The sequence below is a fragment of the Lissotriton helveticus genome, chromosome 8, assembly GCF_964261635.1.
Source record: "Lissotriton helveticus chromosome 8, aLisHel1.1, whole genome shotgun sequence".
Lineage (NCBI taxonomy): Eukaryota > Metazoa > Chordata > Amphibia > Caudata > Salamandridae > Lissotriton > Lissotriton helveticus.
In genome coordinates this window covers 1,263,373,172-1,263,397,639 of record NC_136069.1, presented here as the reverse complement: position 1 = coordinate 1,263,397,639, position 24,468 = coordinate 1,263,373,172, and the positions used below count along the sequence as shown (strand labels likewise).

Below are 24,468 nucleotides of genomic sequence, written 5' to 3'. Positions count from 1 at the left end.
GGAAGGGTATGCTCAGACATGAGTCCCTTGCTCACTGCACCATCAGGATTCAAGCAAGCCGGGCCGAAGACGGCTGTAATGCCAGAAACCGGTCCCCGGAAGCTTGTTTCCTTTCCAGTGAAGAATTGGCTTGGTAGTTTGGTCTGCCCTGTTCCCATGATGCACTGGGCCAGGGACAGACTAATTTGCATATAGCCAGGTTCTGAACTGGGATGGTGCAGTGAGCTAAAAAACGGTGATGGATCAAGCCCTGATCTGTTGACTGGGTAGGAGTGTTCTGATTAACTCAGATACTCTGTCCATCACCACCCCCTTTTTGAAATTATTTTGGCCACCATAAGTGTGGAAGGGTATGCTCAGACATGAGTCCCTTGCTCACTGCACCATCAGGATTCAAGCAAGCCGGGCCGAAGACGGCTGTAATGCCAGAAACCGGTCCCCGGAAGCTTGTTTCCTTTCCAGTGAAGAATTGGCTTGGTAGTTTGGTCTGCCCAGTTCCCATGATGCACTGGGCCAGGGACAGACTAATTTGCATATAGCCAGGTTCTGAACTGGGATGGTGCAGTGAGCTAAAAAACGGTGATGGATCAAGCCCTGATCTGTTGACTGGGTAGGAGTGTTCTGATTAACTCAGATACTCTGTCCATCACCACCCCCTTTTTGAAATTACTCATGTAGGAAGAGCAGGAAGGTTGTTTAGGTCTTGCTTGAGCTAAATCATGCCTTATCGCTTGTGCCAATCTATTGTTTCTATTAAAAACAAAAAACCTCTAAAAGGGTATTTTAGCCCGCCTACTTACCATTGGTTAGCCTCATGGTCAATCTTATTTTCTTCTTTTTCATTGGTGAGCATGTCAGCACCTGTCAAATTCACTTTGGCTCCGCGTGTTTTGTTCCTCCCTGGAGCATGGAACCAGTACGGATTGATTTCTCGATTCATCTTCTTCAACGCTATTTGCACACGGATTGTAGTACTTTTAAAAAAAATGTTTTTGCTTGCAATACATCTTGAAACCATGAGAGTTGAAGCTCGCTTTTACAGGTATTTTTAACAATAGCAATAACAAAACTTTGTGGCACGTGACCAATTTCCCAAATATACATTTCGGCTGCCTGTCACCTCTATTCATGATGAATCTGTTAAGATACTCCCTTTGTTTAACTAGGTGCTTCCCTTCAATATGTGTTTTTATGAATTAACGTTTGCCACTTTCTCATGTTCACATATTTGTTGCTTACCGCTTTTATAATTTACAGAATGTTTTATTCATCAAACATGAGGTGATTTCAAACGTTTTGTGTTTCACTTTTACCCAACCCTAAAATCAACTTACCTCAAACTCATCTGAATCCAAAATTCATCTTACCTCCCCTTTACCTCGATCCACCCCTGAACCTTACAATCACTCTTACCTCTCTTTACTTCTATCCACCAAACCCCAAAATCACCCTACTCTCGATTTACTTCCACCCAACCATAACAATAAATTCACACTTACCTCCCTTTAAGTCTATTCACCACTGCGTCCTCAAATCAAGCTAACCTCCCCTTCTCCTCTACCCATCCTGAACCCTCAAGCATCCCATAAACCTCAAGTTTCCCTCATTCCCTTTACTTCTACCCACCACTGAACCATCAAGTCATCCCTTTACCTTTGCCCACCCCATAACACTAAAGTCACCCTTAACTCCCTTTACCTCTTCTCACCCCTGATTCCTTAAAATATCCTCTCCTCCCTTTACCGATCCCCAAACCCTCAAGTCACCCTCACCTCCTTTACCTTTACCCACCCCATAAACCACAAGCCACCCTCCCCTCCCTTAACCCACCAAAGAACGCTGAAGTCACCCTCACCTCCCTTTACCTATACCAATCTTGCACCCTTGTATCACCCTTACTTTCCTTAAACTCTAGCCACCTCATAACCCTCAAGTCATCCTCCTCTCCCTTCACTTCTACCCTTCCCATAACCCTCAAGTCACATTCTCCTCCCTTTACCCACCCCATAACCATCAAGTCACCTTCTCCTCACTTTACACACCCTTAACCCTCAAGTCACCTTCTCCTCCCTTAACCCACCCCATAACCCTCAAGTCACCTTCTCCTCCCTTTACCCACCCCATAACCCTCAAGGTGCCTTCTCCTCCCTTTCCCCACCCCATAACCCTCAAGTCGCCTTCTCCACCCTTTACCCACCCCATAACCCTCAAGCCAGCGTCACCTCCCTTCTCCTCTACCCATCCTGAACCCTCAAGCCACTCTTACTTTCATTTAACTCTAAGCATCCCATAACTCTCAAGTCTTCCTCATCCCCTTTACTTCTACCCACCCCTTAATTTTCAAGTCACAATCCCCTCCCATTTCGTCTGTCCACCACATAACCCTCAAGCAACTCTCACCTCCCTTTACCTCTACCCACTCCTGATCCCTCAAGTCACCCTCTTTACTTTTACCCACCCCATGACACTAAAGTCACCCTTACCTCCCTTTGCCCCTTCCCATTCGTCAAGCCTAAAATCACTTTTTTAAATAATATAAAAAGTATGTTATTTAAAAAAATAAATGCAGACCTGCATGGTAAAGGTACAAATCCTTACCTGTGCGGTTCTTACCTGTATTGTAAAGGCTGTTTCCAACTCAGGAGGACACATATCTGCCCCTGTCTCAAATATTCTCCTGTCTTCTCCCTAGCACCCCTAAATGTTTTGGGGATACTGTTGGTTAGGTTATACCATTCAGTATGTTTGGTGGGCACCTTTACCTTTATGAGATTTTGCCTCGCCTCCACCCACATCATAAACTTTAGGTCTCACCTGAGACAGCACATGTGCTGTTCCTTGCGAGACATTTTGTTTACTTACAGGGGGCTTGAATACTACCCATTGCTTACCAATGGTTGACTTCATTGTCACTCATTTCTTTGATTCTCTTTGATCAATGAGTGCTGGCTGTGTCACTACCCTGGAACATGGCCAAGTACAGCTTTACTTTCCCAGTGTACTTTCACTGTCGCTTATACGTATTTTCCTTTTACTTACACACCTTCCTTCCTCCCCCGCATTGTTGCTTGTCCTGCCCGCCACCCTCCTACTGCATTGTTGCTTGTCTGGTCAGCCCTACCACCCCCCTTCTTGTTGTGTTGTATTGTATTGTAGTTGTCTTTATATAGCGCTTACTACCCCTGATGAGGCGTCAAAGCGCTTTTTCGGCGAGTAGCACGCTACTCCGGGACCCATAGAGGATTACGGTTGAATTAGTATAGTGAAACATGCAAATACATTTTGGGGCTGGTTTCACTGGCTTGTGAACACAAAATGGTGGCTGGGGTGCACTGTTTTAACATACAGGTCTTGGCACAAAGAGGAGAAATGTGGAGGGGATATTGAACTGTCAACAGGAATGAGAGGGATAAACTACAGAGTTTGGACTGCAAATCCCACAATTCAACACGTTAAATGGAAGCAATCATGGGCAGGGAAAACCACAAGTTTAAAACACAAAACAGGTGATAAAATATGCAATCACAGGCAAGTTAAAACTACAATTTTAAACTTTAAGAACCACAGGCAAATACAGTAATCACAGAAAGGGAAAATCGTTTTTTTAATAACTTTTGTTTTGGGGAAGAGACAGCACTAGTCTGTCTCCTTACCACTTCCTGGACTCTGCTAACTGCAATCTGGGGCACAGGTAGGCTGCAACTCACAAGAATGAGGAGAATGATTTGGTGTGCACCCAGCAAATCCTTAAGGGGCCTGGGCAAGTGTGAGGGGAGGACTCAAGAGTTGCCTGGTAGGGGGCGAGGCTGACTGCCAACGGGAATGGCCGCTCGGTAGCCTAGCTCCGGAGCGCCACTCCCGCATTATCCGATTATTCTGGAGTCCCGCCGAACCCGACCCGCACCCTGAAGCCTTCCTTCAGGCCAGGTGGCTTTTGGTGACATTGTGGGCCAGTCTGGTCCAGGTTGGTGGCCGTACCGGGGAGGAGCGCCGTGAACCTCGCCCCTGCAGGCGGCCCGGCTGGAGGAGGTGCACCGAGACTGGAGGACGGAACTGCGCGAGGCAGCGGCCTGTCACCCCGGGGGACCGGCATACGTGACGAGACGGCAGCACCGGAGTTTTGCCCGGGCCTGGCGAGAATCAGCGGGAATAGCTCCACAGCCTCGGGTGTGACGGGGCCAGAGTGTGTGAAGTGACGACCCCGCAAGGAAAGGGGCAGCCTGGCCGGGTCCGCCCACATGAGTGGCACTGCAAACGGCCCCCGACCTTTGCACTGATCTCGGAGTGGGCCTAATCACGGCTGCACAACTCCCGCTGGCGGACCTAGTGCAACTGATGCACAGTCCTGCGGCAGCCTGAGGAGATCCGAGACATAGGCCCACCATTCAGTGCTTCACATTGGGCGGCCCCTGCTATTATACCCCGGTGGCGTCCATAGAAGACAGTGCGTGACCTGTGGGCGGTCCCGGGCGAGTGCCTAAAGTATCCATTGCACAGCGGTGAATCGACGAAGCCCGGTGTGGAGACCTATCAATCCTTCCCCCCCCCCCCCCCGCTGAGTGACTGAGTCCTGGCGCAGGCTGTGGGCAAGACACAGGCGGCCTGAAGCACGTGTGCTCCCCAACTTGACAGGGGTACGTCACGCTGAGTCCCAGTGAGGTTTGATATTGCAACACATCACCGTGATACCCTGCTTAACTCACTTGGGCCAGGGGGACGGCTGGTGCAGCAGGCTTTGTAGCGGAAACAACGACATGGATAAGGTGAGGGTGGAGGCCTCACCCAACCTTGGCCCCTGCTTGCTGGTGTGTGAGGTTGGTGGGACACCACTAGAGCTCGCTTGGCATTATATTCCCCGTGGGATACACCTCTGGATGAGGTGCGTTCCGCGAAAACCGACAGGCCGGGTGGTGGACCCCACTGCAGGCTGCGGGGAGTAGGGGCTGCACTCTGTGACCGGGTGGTGCCACTGGGGCGGTGACCATAGCGTCCGGACATAGCAACAGAACAGCAGCACAAACCAAGCTAGAGAAATTCGCCTGGCAAAAACAACAGAGCGGTGAGCGAGGGGAACGTGGCGGTCTCGGACAACACTGCGGAGCCCATGAATAAGGATCTCCTCGACGCGATCACTGCCATTAAAACGTCCCTTGAAGCAAGGATCGACACAGTGGCCACTGATGGGGGTCTGAGCCGAGAAAACATGAAGAAAATTGCTGAACGGGTGGGCACAGTGGAGAGCGCGACCAAGGAACTGAGCAGCGACACTAGCCTTCTCAAGCGAGAAGTCACTGAACTGCGCGCCTCCCAAGAAGTAATGGCTCAACAGCTCAATGACTATGAAGGCAGAATGCGCCGGAACAACATTCGCATTATTGGTGTTCTGGAGAGCGCAGAGGGGCAAGCAGCTGACTTTTTTGTCGAGGACTTGGTCCTCAAGCATCTACAACCCAGAGGACTCTCCAAATGTTTTTCGATCGAAAGAGCTCATCGGGTGCCGGGTGGCCGTCCCAGGCCGGGGCGCCCCGTAGACCACTCCTTGCCCGAGTGTTCAATTTCCGAGACACCATTCTCCAAACCGCAAGTGTGGCCCCACTGCTAATCGTCAAAAACAGCAAAGTTGTGTTCTTTCCCAATTTTACACTGAGAGTTCAGAAACAGAGACGCAGCTTCCTGGAGGTAAAACGGGCTCTCCGAGACCAAGAAGTTAAATACGTGACTATGTTCCCCGCCAAGCTGCGAGTAGAGGCCAATGGAAAGTCATGGTTCTTCACACGCCCGGAAGAAATGTGGAACTGGCTGGAGGGCTGGTGCACAGTGGAAAAGAAGGTAAAGAAGGGATTCTCGGCGGCTGAGGATTGGCGTCAGCAGAGACGCTCTCTGCCACATTCGGACTGTGATTCCCGGGGACACACAGGGGGGCACTAACTGGCAAGACTGTGTATTGTTTCACTCGATCCCCGGGAGTTTCCCAGCGTGCTTCTTGTAGTGGTCTCATAAGTTTAACCCTCCAACGGTGTGCGCAATGGGTACGGTTCTGATCGTGAGGAGGGAGGGAGCTACCCTTACTGGCGAAATGTCATTACTTGTCACTGTTTGGGAAACTGACTCAGCGTTTGAATGCCTATTTTGAACCGTTACTAGTATGTTTTTTTCGTCATGTTTAATTACTTGGTGGTGATTGCTCCCTATATGGGGACCGTTGACACGTGGGTCCCCGAGCCAGGACACTGTTTGATGTTGCTTAGTCACCCGGTCTGAGTTGGGTGTTATATACAGAGTTGGGGATGGGGTCGGGTAAGGGGACGAGAAACCTATGGACTGTCTGTGACTGTGTTGGGAGTGGGATAGCTCGCGTTCCCTCGAATTAATCATGGGTGGGTGACTGGCGCTCTGCATGTTGGGGGTGGCGGGCGGTTTTAGTCCCGTTATGCAGGGAGGGAGCGAGGGGGGTGAGTTACTGCGAATCTGGGAATGTTTGAGTTTGTTTTGTTGGGGGCAATGTTTTTTATTGTTTTAATGCAGCAGTACGAAATTGCACTTTCAATCAATGCATCTTGGCTGGTACCGACGCTCGGGTCCCTGATTTCACATCTAAAAGCACCATGGGGCGCTGTAACACAATGGGAGCAGCACAGGAAGTTGCCATCGAGGGTTTCCTTCACCATAGTCACTCAGCCACTCCATTAAACTGATATTAGAGTCTTATGGCGAGAGGTCAGGGACTTAGACTCCTGTCATGGAATGTCAATGGGCTAGGGGACAAAATCAAGCATAGTTTAGTGCTACAATATATTCACCGTCAGGGGCTGGATATAGTGATGTTCCAAGAAACTCACCTAATAGGTAACTCTTGTAAGGCCCTGGATAGGAAGGGTTATCATATGGTAGCACACTCAGGCTTTACCTCGGGGTCCAGGGGAGTGGGGATCCTCATTCGAAAAAGCTGCCCCTATGAGATACAAACGACGTGGACTGACCCGCAGGACAGATATGTGGCTTGCTCGGGTATCTGGGAGGGCAGAGCAATCAATGTGGTCTCGGTGTATGCCCCCACCGGCTCTTCAACGCATGACACTAGCAGATATTTGGGTGCTATTATTGAACTTACCCGTGGGTGCAGTGGTGATGGGTGGCGACTTTATCCTGACAATGAATGGCAAAATAGACCGATCCCCGCCCAGACGTGACGCTGCACTTGGCTCGCAAAGACATGATTTTACGAATGCCCTGGGGATGGTTAACATCTGGAGATGGTCACACCCCCATGACACACACTTTACGTTTCAATCGGCGTACATGGCAGCCAATCACGACTAGACTACCTATTTACCCATGCACAGCACATTCAGGACTTCACAGATTCCGCTTGCCTTGCGAGGGGAGTGTCAAATTATCCCCGCGGTCACTGCAGTGCAACCAGGTCCCATCATGATCCAGCCCTGGCTGCTAAAGATCCCACATTTAGAGATAATTTACGGAAGGACACGGACTACTATTTTGAGGGGAATGTGGGGTCTGAAGTCAGCGCTAACGTTCTGGGGCGCATAAGGGGCAGTGATAAAGGGGAGAGCGTTGTCTATGATGGTGGGACACAGGACAGAGTGCAACCGGCGAGAGAGTGAATTGGAAACTGATATTACAAATCTTGAACATGCCACCTCGCACAACCCTGATCAGGATACCCAACATGACCTCAATGTTAAGAGACAGGATTATAGACAACTGCTTTTAGAGGACGCCAACAGGCGTGCTCTCGCCACCAGTCATAGAATATACGAGCAGGGCGAGCATACCGGCAAACTATTGGCGTGGCTGGAACGCAAGGAACACCACCCCCTTAATTGCTTGTTCCATCCTGTCCCGCCAGAAAAAAAGCTCCCAAAAGTTGCGCCAACAGATTTCAAGATGCAGACAGCGCTGCCCTCTCTGCTCTGCATTGCATTTTTGACGCGGTCTTTTTTATACTGGGCCTACACAGTAAACTTCAGTTTGGACACAAGATAATCATTTTGTTTTTAGAAGAAAGCAGAGAACAATTACAGGCTAAGAAAATGAATTACTACCCGCTCATGGTCAGAGCTGGCCACATCAAAGCACTTTCCCCCCTCCCCCAACTTTCAGCCCTGCTGTATAATGTGGCTAAAAGAAATTGACGAAGCCAATATTTCTCCCATAGCACAATGCTTGTTTTAGATAGTAACGATCTGGCTACTTCTGGTTTTAATGTCTGTGACACTGCTAGCTTCTCAGAGTCTGTTTTTATTTGTGTTTCTTTGCTGAAGTATCGTGTACATTGTGTTTATCTCTGTATTTGAGATATTTGAACATACTAGAGAGTATTATATAATAAATTCATATTTTTATAAATTCTTGGTGTGGTTCTTTTCCATTAATCTATACTATAAGATTGAATTCTGGTAAACAAGTTGCTTTACACTACTTCTAGACTAAGCCTGAAGGCTGCTCTTCACAGCAAGCACGTAGAGAGCTTGCTTTCTAAGGTTGTCTAAGACAGACCTCTTAAATCACCATAAGGGTTGTCTGGACTGGTGCAAGGTGTCCACTTACATAAGTGTACATCCTACACAAGGCCAGCTTCGCACAGCTAATTTCAGGCATCTTACATTTTTCCTTCAGTCCAGCAATATCGACAGGGTCTGCGCTACGTTTTTCATTATACTATTAATGTTATGTATCCTGAAGACCAGATATAAAACCTAATTTATCAGGCGTAATTTCAGAACATGAAGCTTGGATGATGCCCTCTCTAAGAGGCTCCAAAATTTGACAGTGGTGAGTCAGAAGGAATGAGTTTAGTTGATCCTTAACCTAGACCTTTGGAGTCCTCCAATTGACCAGTCCCAGTCGGTTCATCGAATTCCGGAGTTTCAGCGTTTCTTCTTGATCACTGTTGCCCTCTCCATTATCTAATCCACTACATCTTCATCTTCTCTGCCAATCATCCTCAAAACATTATGCTACTCAGGCTGTTCACAGCCACAGAGCATCACTGAGAAGGCATCTCACTGACTCAATACAAGAACAGAATTTTGGTACCGCAATGACATCTTTCTACTACACCACCACGCTAAAATATATATAGACAAAGTCAAAAAGACTCCATTATTCCCATCGCAATCTCAGAAGCTACTTGCACATCAGAGGTACGTCACCAAATTACTCAATCCCCACAAGATTAGATGAACCGCCTCTGGAATCTCACTTTCTCGAGAACTATGAGACTTAGTGGCAGGCCACTTCATCGACAAGACCCAAAGAGATAGAAAATGACCTCAAATTATAAAAACACTCAAATTCAATATAGCTAGGACTTTCCTCTCCATCCAACAAGCAAGAATACATTCCTTGAACCCCTCTCTTCAAATTATCTACGCAACCTCATCGAGAACTGCAGCAAAGCAAACTTTAAAAAAATCCTTCTTAATATCCTTCTTAGTAACTTAGCTGCCATCCTGGTCATTACCATCCCTGGCATATGGTATGCTTCTGAACATGTTTATGACCACCCACTTAACATCTGTTTGGCAGAAAATGCAAGTCTGCAACACAGCTGACTTTTCCAATTACCGTAACATATCCAATGGCTCTTTGATGAGCAAACTCATTGAAAGACCATCTTCAATCAGATTTCAGCTTCCACCCAGAGCATTTCATACAGACAGTTGCAAGGAAGCCTACTTGGTTGCCACCTGGAATGACAAAACTAAGGTTGACTCAAATAGATTTGCTACTTTTCCATTACTAGACCTAATAGATAACATACCTCCCCTTGTGCTGCTGCAGTTACTAAAAAGCATCTCTTTTGTACTGTATCATCTTCTACCTTTCAAACCGATATCTTATCATCTACCTTTCATCATTCTCTTCACCAGCATACTTCCCCCACAGCGGGTATCCCTCAGGGCTCCTCATCACTGTTTTGTTCTTCAAAGTACACCTCAGCCCCCTTCAGTACCTCGTTACTGCCTTCAACTTAATGTAGTATAACTATGCGGATGACACACAAATCATCGTAAAGCTTGAAAAGTCAAGAATCCTTGACTGCTTTACCATCTGGCAGCCCCTCCAAGCTGTACACTACAAGATAGTAATTAGCCGCTACAAGCTAAATTTATCAAAACTGATAACCTTACATATCGAAGTGGACCAAGTATTACCCTTTGAATATCTCATCCCAAGTACTTGGCTCACCACAATGTCTTCAATCATGGCAGAAACAGATGTGATTGTGGATGCCAAACTCTTGCTTCAATCTCAACTAAAGAATGTTACCAGAGAAGCATTATACACCACACAATGCCTATGCTGCCTCTTCCGTTACCTAAATTTACTTCAAAGAGCACATGCCACTATCCCCCCATGTCCTAAATCTCAACTATGCCAATGGTATCTACATTAGAGCTACAAAATATTTTGCGGGCCCCAGAGAATCTAAAATGCAGCTACTTGACAACTTCTTAACCTCAGTGACCCCCTCCTACAAAAAACCCTCCTGACAATGTTGGCCTGTGACTAGATAATTACCTTTAACGCTAGGTGCATGACAGATTACAATCAATTGCATTAAACCAATATTTCTGCAACAGATACGGTATCTAAACCAATCTTTCTGCAACAGATACGGTATCTACCAACATACTAGACCACTCCATTTTAGATAGAGCCAATTACAGATCCTCCCTACTTTCAGGAAATCTGAGTGTGTCGGGAAAAATATTCCAGTCCAATTAGTGAATATTGAGAACTCTATTAATGCATGGTTAATAATAGAGAATGAAGTGAACATCTAGTAAACACTAAAAAACCGATAAACTATTAAAATGTGGTATGCAGCGAAGCAGTAGAGCTCCTGAACCTACAAGAGGTGGACACGCCGGTGTGCGTAACGCAGCGCTTTATAAATGTCCCTAATAATAATAATAATAATAATAAAGAGGGAGGCGATAACAGAAGCACTGAGTGCATGCGCAACAAAGTTGAACTGTCAATACCTTCAAATGATTTACCACACTAAACCTGCAACCTGTAATGTGTTGAAATTAACTGCTAGGGCTGAAGTAGGGGACTAGGTGGTGAACAGAAATAAAGAATGGTGCACCCGATAATCTGCCTAGGTTTATGTTCTGCAAAAGAAGAATAGAGACAAGGACAGTGGTTCTTAATTTCTGGTCCGATGACCCCTGGAGGTCCACGTCGCCTATCAAAGTCGGTAACTGCTTAGAAAGTTAAATAATTTTAAAAGATTAATAAAGTGTAAATTAATTTATTTTAGATCAAGATGTAAAATTGAAAATGTTAAAATGGTACATAAATGTAAAGGAATCTGAAACTGGAGGCTAAAAATTCAATTGGCATCCTCCGATTGATTTGTCGGAACAGAGCAAGCGCATCAAACAAAATATAAAATGGACGATGGGGGCCTCAATTGACTTTAGAAATGCAGCAACCTTCTCATTAAAATTTTAATTATTTTTTATATTGGTTTATGAATTAAGTAAAATATTGAATCATTTGCATATTTATTTGATGTATGCTTGTTTCCGATCGACTGTGTATTTTGCAGTTCAAATCATCTAAATTGCTTAGACTGGAGTCCCTGCATTCCAATATTGATTCAGTGGAGGCCCCGGATTCCAGTAATGATTAAGTGAGTGTCTACAGAAGTCAAAACTTTAAGAACCACTCCACTAGGATATTTTGCCATTCTAAAGCCAGCTCTTATATCAGTAGACTCCTTCGCTTCATGATACATAGAAATGTCAAATCCCAGTTTTACTCAAAGCAAAAAGCCCCCTAATGGCCATAGATAAAGTCTATTCAACATTTTCACAACATGAGCATTAATCGTGTGTGCTAAAGCATTGGTGTTAAGAGAGACTCAGTTACGATGTTGTTTAATGATATTTTCTATAGCACGTCAAATAATTCTCTTGGTATACAGACAAAAGCAAACTCTTATACATCCAGGTATCAGTTACATGTTACATATAATGTGCAATAAACAATTATAAGTATATTTCCAAACAATTAATGACTAATCAGCTAATATATAAATTGTGCATATATAGAGAAACCTGGTGTTAACAAATGCCCAGAATAGTAAATCATAAAGTGAAGGGTAACATCACACATTCTACGTGTATATCTAAACACTCAATGAAGTTCCCTGGGTGGGGGTATATTTACTGTCTTGTTTCCACCTTAAGGAAATATCTTCCCATTTTATTCAGTTCTTCCTTGATAGTTTATTTAAAGTTTTTCAAAAGCAGAAAGGGCTCCTCCACACTCCCCACATTAAATATCGCTTTTTGACCCCAATATGGCCAGGACTTAAAGTGTTTAGAGGTCATCATCAGGGAGTTTCTCCATGTAATGCCTGGACACCACAAAAAATAGGGAGGGTGTTTTCAACTATCACTGTATAATATATGGCCGATCTTACATCGATTTAGAACGTTTTTCAAGATATTTGCAGCTCAATGTCTTCGTCCGATATATATACCCACTCCAAGTATAGTGTGGCTGTTGTACTAATGCAAACATGCGTTTGTGGAGTAGTATTTACTTTGTGATTTAAGATTCTGGATATTTGTGAACACCATCATTTTCTGGCTATATGCACAATTAATATGTTGGTCATTGTTTTTTTTACTTGACTTCTTGAGAATTGATAAGAGAAAATTGCTGTATTTGCTGATTAGTCGGTAATTGTTTTGAAATGTACTCGGCACTGTTTATGGTACATTCTATGTGTCACATAACTATGATACCTGGGTGTATAAGAGTTAAGTTTTGCCTTTTGTACATATACTAAGATAATTATTTCAAGTTCTATATAAAATATAATTAAACAACATCGGTACTTAGCCTGCCTTAAAAATAATTCTTTAGCACATACAATTTAGGCTCTTGTGGTGAAAGTTTTGAATAGTATTTATGGCCATTTGGAGGCTTTTTGTTTTGAGTGTATTTCCTGATCCCTCCCTCAATGTGACCTCACAGGATCCAACCCATTGATTGCTTCATAACTCAGTTTCAGACTTGCCTGCATAGAATAAGGATTATTAGCCAAAAGATTTCCTGTGACCTAATATTTTGCTGTAATAGATTCCAGGGTGATGATACCTTTTACAGTCCGAGTATAAATATACATATGAAGAGGAGTACTGCTACTATCTTAAGACTGGCGAGATATTGGAATTGTTAGACATTGTATTTTGAGGTGGATTAGTGTGCACGTTTAGTGCTGACATTTAACAATTGTTATTCATTACATATTTATAACTATGTCTATGAATATTTGGGAAACTGTTAAGGTTTTGAAACAAGAGAACTTTATAGCTGGATGACTTGAGTATAGGTGGGCTGGTATCACGACATCTAGGCATAGGAACAACCATGAGAGTTATAAGGTGGTACTAGGGTATGACTGCACAATAGAGCATGTCAATTGTCTCGCTATACGAGGTACATTTTCACTTCACTCTTTGGAACTCATTTGGATTCAAGCGGATATTGTATGAGTTATAGAACAGCATCTTTATCAACTCAGGTTGGCACGACACACGGACTCTATTTGATGTTATCAATAAGCAATAACTTTTTGCTGCACACGTGATAACTCGAATTATTCCATTGGCTAATCTACTAACACACTAGGGGTCTGGGATCTAATGATGTATTTCAGGATCCTATGGAACACCTCTATATGTGTCTGATGTGTTGGACATTGGAACCTGTGTAATACCCGTATCAATACTACATGTAATTCCAGTCTATGGTTTACTTTATAACACTGATAAAGTCAGTGGTTTATGCACCAGCCTATTGGTCATGGGAAGATTATAGGTTGTATGGATAACTGGAGATTTCCTACCACGAAGACAAACGTAATTGAATAATATGTCAACGGACAAACACCTGTCACTAAGGAAGGACCTCAATAAGCAACTGCAGCCATTCCACCATAACTATTCAGACTTTTCAGTTTTTCTTTCCGATTGGGGTTGATGGTTTAGATTTTCCTCACTCCGCATCTCAGTACTTTCTTCAATAAAGAATCGGCCAATATCATCACAAGCTTACAGCAATCAACGGTAACACCACTAAACAATCAAACAGAAGCAAACAATAGTAAGACAATTAGCCTTATTTGTAGGGAAAGTTAAAACATAACACCCTATGTACCAAGTTCATCAACCCACAAGAAAACCTAACAAAATCACAGATTACGGTGAATCTATAACAAAACGAGATGTCAATGCAGATTCTCTTATTCCATTGTGGTTGAGGATTGCATGTCAACCTCAATCCTTCTAGTTCAAGTGTATATCTTCAAAAGTTCACATGGAAAGTCTAACAACTTATACGATCATTCTCAAAAATAAAAATGTGTATGTATAATCAGCTTGCTGGGTGAAGTTTGTAACAAAAAAGTACACTCTGGTCAGACTGTCACTGCTGAAACAGTACATCAAAATTAATTACATTTGTACAAAAACGTTAATGTTCATTTGATTTATTAGTTGACATGCGGTCTTTAGAGCTAAGAACACAGTGGTGATGTCCGTTGGGAATTGGTTTCGTCACCTTGCAAATTGACTTTGCAAGATGGTAAGAGTTACAGTGTAAGTAAAAAGCTAAACAGATTGTCTCTGGTATGCATTAACATGACGGGGTGCACTAATAAATCTATACTCGACGCCAGAGGACTAATACATTCAGTATATGTAAGCACCCACTGTCAAGAAACGAGAATCCCTCATTAACCTGGCCACAGAGATTCATAGCCATTTCAAATGTGTAAGTGTTGAGATGGAGGGCTTTACAGCAGATTTTACTTTGTCTATAATAATTGAAATGGAGTTGCACTACTCATGTTCTAATTCTCAAGGAGTTACCTTGACAATGCAATGAAAGGCTTGGTCAATTGTACAGCTCTTTGCTCGAGTCAAGAAAATGGAGGTGCGAAACCGTGTACTTTTTTGTAAACTTTTGTGCAAACTCTAACAAGATTAGGTAAATGGTGGGAATTGTGATTTGCTAGTATCTTGCATGACATTTTCACAAGAGCACATACATCAGCAAATCATGTGAGTTGCTAGCAGGGGACTGGTTCAAGTGACACTTGTTTTTGCTAGGACCAGACTCCTATCAGCAAAAAAAATTACAAGAAATTGAATAATGCAAAATGTCATGATATTCGCAAGCATAGCTAAAATTTCACAAGGACTTACTTAAACAAGACAAACGGATCCTCAGTTTGAAGGAAACTGGTCCTTCTGACACTACTTAAAAAAGCCAAAACGCAAGCTGCTGAAATCAAAATAGCACTCCTAGTTTGAGTGCTTTCCTATCCTAATTTAAGAGTGGGAGCAAAAGTGTAGGAAACTTTCAGAGCTTGGGACAGGTAAGACTTCGTGTGCTACTTAGTTATTGCCACTAACTGTTAATAATGCATGGGTATGAAACGTTGTCTTTTCCGATTAAGAACACGTCCAGGGACAGAAGCATATGAACTGGAATGGCATTTCCACAACAGGTGATAACAATTTATATCATAGGATTACACTGGAGAATCTTAACTTACCTGGCCAATTATACACTGCAACAAAGCAAATAGCTAATACGAAGACCCTTGGATCAAGCCATATAAGCCCCTAGCTGGCACACAGTTGAACAAATAATGACATGTATTCCTCTGCTCAGCTTACAAAGAATACTGGGTCAAGGCTTCGCCTAATGTGTGTGTGCGTCATCATGCAGGTTGAGGTCAGACAAATAGCTTTGCAATAGATGTATGAAGAGTAACTCCGTTAACTTTAGTTGAGGTTGTTGCATACAATTTCGAAGGAACTTGCGGTTATAACTTTAACAAATACTTTAGTGAACACAATGTTCCATACATATATTGTAATAGAATAAAATTGTATAAATATTTGGAAATGTGGTGTTTTCCCAAAAGAGACTAATAGGATCCCCTTAATCTTGACATCACCACGTGCGCACATTTTTTAACAGGAAGAGCACACTGGCAGAAACTAAGACATGAGAAAATATTTTTAGGACAAATTATGTGAGACCAAGAGTGATTCTGAGACTCAGACATATATGGGATGCAGCTATCATCCCCGCCCACCAGCCCGTCTCCACACCTATCAAATATAAACCCACTTAGAGAGAAAACGGTTGACAAAAACTGCATTTGACGACTACGTGGTCGATGATGCTACTCAAATGGCTGTGTACATCAATTATTTTGTGATGAACAATGGTTCTAAATGAAGCGCAACTAGTCCAATCCCACAGCCCACATTCCAAGATATGTGTGCAAATCGTGAGGTCATGAGGCTTGTGGGAAAAACACTCTTGCTGATTGATGCTTGAATTCCCTGAGGCTTGTGTGCTACTGAGAGGCGCTATGCTGTGAGAGAGGACCTTAAATGGAGTGAACAAACCCAGTCATTAACTGCACAAACATAACTCATGTGACAGCCTTTCAAGTGCCTGCCCCAATATGTCACAGTTTAAAGTGAAACCTACAGAACTTAACAGAAATGCAGTGTGTCCAATACGGCTAATACGGACGCCATTGGGAAGTAAAAAGCAGCATTGTCAATTAAACAAACGTACAATATGTAATTTATAAATACGAGCCCAAGTTTGTTTCTCTAGTTCAGCTCTATTTACTACTAGTTAACGCGTGCCAAACTCTAAACTCATATAAAGCGCCAAAGAGGTGACCATGAGGCTCAAAATATCTTGCTGCTGTTCCTCAAGTTCCAACATATTTCATAGCAGTTACCGTTAATTCTTAATACAGAACTGCGATTTCTCCAGCAATGTTGCCTTTTCGACTATAAAACAAATAGGAAATCATCAACAACTATTCTCACAATTAAAAAGGGTGTCTTAAAACTCTGGCTGCACTTCAGTACAAATATCAGGCTTACATTATGTAGGAATTTTTAAAGTGCTAAAACATTGAAAGGTGTCTAGCGATTAAGTAACTTTGCATACTACTAAAAGAACGTTGTTAATTTCACCAACAAAAATGCAGTTTAGTTTTAAATGGCGGTTCGCTTAAAGGCATGAGTGTAGTTACCTGTAACAGGCCTCCTTTGTCGAAGCGCAGCACTTCTATCACATTATCAGACTGGATGAACGCTAGAAACAATAAAAAAAAGGACATTTATTAGCTACACCTTAAAAACATTTAAATCCGACTTCAAGAACTCCCTGGCATTTTCGGCAATCCTCTTATAATAATGCCATTCATACATTAATAAAATCAGTCCCTTTGCCTCTTCCAACAGTCAGTCCATGGTCACTACTTCGGCAGTATAATAAGAAACACACAAAGGACTATAAAAGACGCATTTGATTAAGGCTATGTACAAAAAGCCAAGCCCATTTCGGTGAAAGCTTGCAGGTGAAGTCAAACGGTCACCATGTTGGGCGGTACTTGGTAGTTTTAAACCAATCTATAGGAAACAGAATGCTCATTTCTACCGAGCCAGTTGTAAAAGTGCCATTTAGACCGAAATAGTTCGAACATCTACAATAAAATGATCAATAATACTGTGTATATACGTCGCCAGATTGGGAGATTAATAAGGAACATCTACAGTTCATTTTGGAAGGAGGAAAAAGCTCCTATAAATTGTGTGCATGCCACAAAACATCGCTTCCCCTACAATTTTTGTAAACACAATTAACTCAGTGCTCCCCTCCTGTGAAAGATTACATTCCCATGAAGTACTTAAACGTTTAACTATTTCCCTCCTTGCAGTTCATAAGGGACTGTCACGTCAAAGACAAGAAGCTATGTCAGATCACTGCGCAGACGGCAGCTGCCAGATTCCATGGAGCTCTAAATTCAGTACTACCAAGATGCCAAGGCTGGCAGGACCGTACAGCAGGGACGTTGAGTGTTGGGCTAACAGGGGTCCCCGAATTTTGGAGCTAGTCCTCCGGCAAACCAGACATGGTCCCACCCGATAAGGGTCTATTTTCAACAAGCATTGGCATAGCCAACCGGTCTCGCCTTTGGGACCTTATAAGTGTTTCGCCAGAGCTATTGGCTTTGCCATGGTCTTAAAGATACATTGTAGAGCAGTGTAACTGCTGTGCAGCATTTAGAAAAGTTATAATGAAAAAGTGTTATAAGAATTTGTGTTACCTTATATATAACCAAGAAGACATTATGTACAACTGAATGACCCTTTTTAAAAAAAGAATTAAGATAGCTAAATTATTTTCGTTCTTTTGTCCTTGCAATGCTGACAACTTTTCCTGCCTGTTCTAATGCTTGTTTGGTATATACATTCGTTTTGTTATGGGGTGGGGGACATAAATAACGGGATGGTGGAGGTTGGGAAATAGTACCTCAATTACAACACGAGCAGGGGACAGACACTAAGGAAGAATGAACAGGAGGAGGACAGAAGGACACACCTATGTGTGAACATGGGAGACACACCTTGAGGCAAATCTGACTACAGGGGTTACCCCCTCCTTTCTCCTCCCTTGGGCTTGTAGGGTTTGTCCCCAGAGCCTACTGAGTGCCCCGCCTTGTATGGTGGAGTGCGACACAGGTCATCCCACCAAGTGGTACCTTCTCACCACCAAGTTGGTAAGAATGAAGCCCCCTTGCTTTAGGTCCTGATGAATGCCACAGACCCTTCTGGGCCAAACGGCATAAACATGTTGAGCACACCTACTCCGGTGAGGGGACAATAAAATTCCCCAATTTCACCGTCCACTCTTTAATACCATATAGCTGCCGGACACATTTAAAATTTAATTTGGTAACTATAATGGTTTTTAAATTTCACTCACTTTTCACAGGACCCCACTTAGTTTAGAAGTGCTTCCCTGTCGTCAGGTGTATGCCTGCCCTCTAATAAACAGACTTTCTAGAGGGCGAGGACTGCCGGTGATGAAGCATGACACCCGGTGGAGTGTGAGGCCAGTCCTTAACTTTTTGCGAGATGTCCACACTCACAATTAAGTCTTAGAGTACCTTCGGTCATTACACTGGGAGCGGTCCAATTTGTGTTGAACAGAGAATGAACAGATGCCAGATTCAGAGGGCAGACTGAGGTGATTGTGTGGAGGTGATGTTCAGGTGATGCTGACTGATACTCAGGTGATGCTGAGTGATGCTGAGGTGGTGGCGTTTTGATGCAGAGGTGACGCTGAGATGGTGCTGACTGATGCTGTGGTGCTAAGTGATGCTGATTTGGTGTTGCGCTGAGGTGATGCTGCACTAATGCTTAGATGGTGCTGAATTTCTGCTGTGGTGGGACTGTACTGGTGCTGCGCTGATGCCGAATTGGTGCAGCACTGGTGTTTGTGCACTAATGAGGAGGTGGTGCTGTGCGGACGCGGAGATGGGTTTGTGATGAGGTAGTGTGCTGGTGCTCAGGAGATGCTGCGCTGGTGCTCAGGTGGTGCTAAATGATGCTGAGTTGGTGTTGCGCTGAGGTGATGCTGCACTAATGCTTAGGTGGTGCGAATTGCTGCTGTGGTGAGACTGTACTGGTGCTGCGCTGATGCCAAATTGGTGCTGCACTGTTGTTGGTGCATTAATGAGGAGGTGGTACTGTGCGGACGCCGAGATGGGTTTGTGCTGAGGTAGTGTGCTGGTGCTCAGGAGATGCTGCGCTGGTGCTCAGGTGGTGCTGAGTGATGATAAGTTTGTGCTGTGCTAATGATGAGGTGGTGCTGCGCTGCTAATCAGGCGGTCCTGCGCTGGGGTGCTGTTGTGCTGGTGCTGTGGTGGGGCTGCACTACTGCGGACTTGATGCTAGGCTGGTTGTGGTACACTGATGCAGAGGTGGTGCTGTGCTGATGCAGTACTGTGGTGGTGTTGACTGATGCGGAGTGATACCAAGGATTATTAACAGGTCCAGTATACTGCATACTCACCCAGATCAGAAGACTCTAGAGCATCCCCTCAAGCTTGACTGTGGTTGATAGTTTTCAGTGAGTGCTGGATACAGTATAACTCATTACGTTAGCGATGAATGAGGGATGCCATATTTGGATGCTGGGTGTTGTAAATAAGTACTGGTGTTGTCTCCAAGTGATGGTATTAGGTGTGCTATTTAGGCCAGCACATGTGGGGTCACTAGACCCAAGGAACACAATGCTGAACATCAGACTAGTACAATTCCTGAATATTTTTCAAACTCTGGTAAAGGCAGATACTCCAATGCATGTGGGGTAGGAAGAACCTACGTTTAAAAATAAGAGGGGCCCCTTTACGCCAAAAGGGAGTAGGACACTTAGTGAAGAAAGGAAGATCCTTTAGGGTAGATAATATCGTAGAGTAACCTCAATGCTCACATTAATACATACTTTGTCTCATATTCCACCCATACTCCAATTGGACCATATATAATAGGGAAAGCTGCATAGACACTTTATATATAAAAAAATATATATATCACATTTATTTTTTGTTTGTACACAAAATATCAAATTTAAAAAAACACATCAATTAATACTGTTCCTGAAACAAAAAATATTCCTAAAATTACAAATATGGATAAAGATGGACTTATAAGAAAAAAACTCATCGAAACGTGTCAACGCTACTTTTTGATACACAATCCTGTTATTGAGCATTGGTGAAAGAAGGCTAATTTTATATGGCATATTTCCATGCTTGTACAATTTTGTCATGACGGAGGTGTAAAATGTTAAGACCAATTTCTTTCAGTCTAACTTTTGGTGTTTCACTCTTGATGTTTTCATGCTCATTGTGATTACCTTTTTTAATGTGTTATAATTTTAGGAATATTTTTTGTGTCATGAACAGTATTAATTGATGTGTTTTTTTAAATGTGATTTTGTGTACAAACAATAAATATATGTGATTTTTTATATATATATATATATATATATATATATATATATATATATATATATATATATATATATATATATTTTTTTTTTTTTTCAAACAAATGCCCTGGAGCTTGAGATGGAACGCGACAGCATTCCGCCATCCGGCTTCGTAATGCAGCCTGCTTTACTCCGTCTTAATTTTCTTTCTGCCAACGCGTTTCGAGGCGGAAGCCTCTTCTTCATGGGCACAAACAGCACATCTGAGGCTCGCATTCTGATTTTGGATTTTATTTATTCCAACTCCGCCCCCTGTGGGCGTGTGCTTAGTGCATTTCATTTCTGGTGCATTATAGGTCATTGAGTCCTTAATGCGAGCAATGATGTTCGCTTTCAGTAAGTTCAAATTGTGCGTTCGTAATTTTTAATTAATTATCATTCCTTTAGTAGGCGACAGTTTCTGAAAGCAGGCTAAGTGAGCATATGGATTGCTGTGCCGATTAGGTTTTGAAAGTTCAATTCCACAGCCTCTTCCAACTGGCATTTGTGGTCTTTGTACCTGCTGGTGATGGTTCTCATCCCCACGGCCGGGCGCCGTGTCAATCAGATTTCAAACAAATGCCCTGGAGCTTGAGATGGAACGCGACAGCATTCCGCCATCCGGCTTCGTAATGCAGCCTGCTTTACTCCGTCTTAATTTTCTTTCTGCCAACGCGTTTCGAGGCGGAAGCCTCTTCTTCATGGGCACAAACAGCACATCTGAGGCTCGCATTCTGATTTTGGATTTTATTTATTCCAACTCCGCCCCCTGTGGGCGTGTGCTTAGTGCATTTCATTTCTGGTGCATTATAGGTCATTGAGTCCTTAATGCGAGCAATGATGTTCGCTTTCAGTAAGTTCAAATTGTGCGTTCGTAATTTTTAATTAATTATCATTCCTTTAGTAGGCGACAGTTTCTGAAAGCAGGCTAAGTGAGCATATGGATTGCTGTGCCGATTAGGTTTTGAAAGTTCAATTCCACAGCCTCTTCCAACTGGCATTTGTGGTCTTTGTACCTGCTGGTGATGGTTCTCATCCCCACGGCCGGGCGCCGTGTCAATCAGATTTCAAACAAATGCCCTGGAGCTTGAGATGGAACGCGACAGCATTCCGCCATCCGGCTTCGTAATGCAGCCTGCTTTACTCCGTCTTAATTTTCTTTCTGCCAACGCGTTTCGAGGCGGAAGCCTCTTCTTCATGGGCACAAACAGCACATCTGAGGCTCGCATTCTGATTTTGGATTTTATTTATTCCAACTCCGCCCCCTGTGGGCGTGTGCTTAGTGCATTTCATTTCTGGTGCATTATAGGTCATTGAGTCCTTAATGCGAGCAATGATGTTCGCTTTCAGTAAGTTCAAATTGTGCGTTCGTAATTTTTAATTAATTATCATTCCTTTAGTAGGCGACAGTTTCTGAAAGCAGGCTAAGTGAGCATATGGATTGCTGTGCCGATTAGGTTTTGAAAGTTCAATTCCACAGCCTCTTCCAACTGGCATTTGTGGTCTTTGTACCTGCTGGTGATGGTTCTCATCCCCACGGCCGGGCGCCGTGTCAATCAGATTTCAAACAAATGCCCTGGAGCTTGAGATGGAACGCGACAGCATTCCGCCATCCGGCTTCGTAATGCAGCCTGCTTTACTCCGTCTTAATTTTCTTTCTGCCAACGCGTTTCGAGGCGGAAGCCTCTTCTTCATGGGCACAAACAGCACATCTGAGGCTCGCATTCTGATTTTGGATTTTATTTATTCCAACTCCGCCCCCTGTGGGCGTGTGCTTAGTGCATTTCATTTCTGGTGCATTATAGGTCATTGAGTCCTTAATGCGAGCAATGATGTTCGCTTTCAGTAAGTTCAAATTGTGCGTTCGTAATTTTTAATTAATTATCATTCCTTTAGTAGGCGACAGTTTCTGAAAGCAGGCTAAGTGAGCATATGGATTGCTGTGCCGATTAGGTTTTGAAAGTTCAATTCCACAGCCTCTTCCAACTGGCATTTGTGGTCTTTGTACCTGCTGGTGATGGTTCTCATCCCCACGGCCGGGCGCCGTGTCAATCAGATTTCAAACAAATGCCCTGGAGCTTGAGATGGAACGCGACAGCATTCCGCCATCCGGCTTCGTAATGCAGCCTGCTTTACTCCGTCTTAATTTTCTTTCTGCCAACGCGTTTCGAGGCGGAAGCCTCTTCTTCATGGGCACAAACAGCACATCTGAGGCTCGCATTCTGATTTTGGATTTTATTTATTCCAACTCCGCCCCCTGTGGGCGTGTGCTTAGTGCATTTCATTTCTGGTGCATTATAGGTCATTGAGTCCTTAATGCGAGCAATGATGTTCGCTTTCAGTAAGTTCAAATTGTGCGTTCGTAATTTTTAATTAATTATCATTCCTTTAGTAGGCGACAGTTTCTGAAAGCAGGCTAAGTGAGCATATGGATTGCTGTGCCGATTAGGTTTTGAAAGTTCAATTCCACAGCCTCTTCCAACTGGCATTTGTGGTCTTTGTACCTGCTGGTGATGGTTCTCATCCCCACGGCCGGGCGCCGTGTCAATCAGATTTCAAACAAATGCCCTGGAGCTTGAGATGGAACGCGACAGCATTCCGCCATCCGGCTTCGTAATGCAGCCTGCTTTACTCCGTCTTAATTTTCTTTCTGCCAACGCGTTTCGAGGCGGAAGCCTCTTCTTCATGGGCACAAACAGCACATCTGAGGCTCGCATTCTGATTTTGGATTTTATTATATAGGTTCCATCTCAAGCTCCAGGGCATTTGTTTGAAATATATATATATATATATATATATATATATATATATATATATATATATATATACACATATATATACATATATATATTTTATACAAAAAGAATCTCGCGGCACACTTCTTGGGTGATCGCAGTTATTTATTCAAACGTGACACAACACCTACGCGTTTCGAACCGTAGTTCCTGGTCACGGTAGTGATTGTGATTAGTCCCTTTTCACTTGTATTTATAACATTACATGTACCATTGGTTTGCTGGGGCATGCTGGTATTTGTGGTTAAAGACAATTTCACTTTGCATTACTTCATGCACTTTAATGCTTTCTACGCACAACAAAGGGGAGGATGTTAGTTACTGCATGTGGAAGCGTGCCTATTTTTACAGGGTCTCTCGCTTCCAAAACGCTCGTGGAGTTCACGTGCGTGTTAAATCCTGCCTACTGTGTACCTGTAGGCTGAATTTAATGCGTAACTTTAGACTTAATGTCTGGTACAATTCCGGGCTGAGTGCCCTACGTCCCCGTTGTTGTCCTGTGTCAAGCATTATGAATTAAATTATATTAGTGAATTACCATCTTTGAAATATACAAAATATTCGGTCTGTCACTACCCTTAACTGATTATTATTGTTCATGGATTTAGAGAGTCTGATTATTATAGATGGACATGAAGTTCTTCATCGCCGTTGAGACCAGCCGGCTGCTTGGTTTTAAACCTGATTATTAATTTTGATTCGAGACGTCTCAATGTTTGCTTTCGGTTCCCACCTCTTTCATGTTGTGGAACGCTTG

At 43.5% G+C, this 24,468-nt stretch overlaps 1 protein-coding gene across 1 annotated transcript in view; it reads right to left on the bottom strand.

Moving 5' to 3' along the window:
* The window catches only part of TMEM131 (transmembrane protein 131), a 1,081,228-nt gene that overhangs the window by 905,115 nt on the left and 151,645 nt on the right, over nucleotides 1-24,468 (bottom strand). Inside the window, exon 2 of the mRNA XM_078658243.1 lies at nucleotides 17,129-17,190. Within this exon, the coding sequence (XP_078514369.1) occupies nucleotides 17,129-17,190 (62 nt within the window). The remainder of the gene's footprint in view (nucleotides 1-17,128; nucleotides 17,191-24,468) is intronic.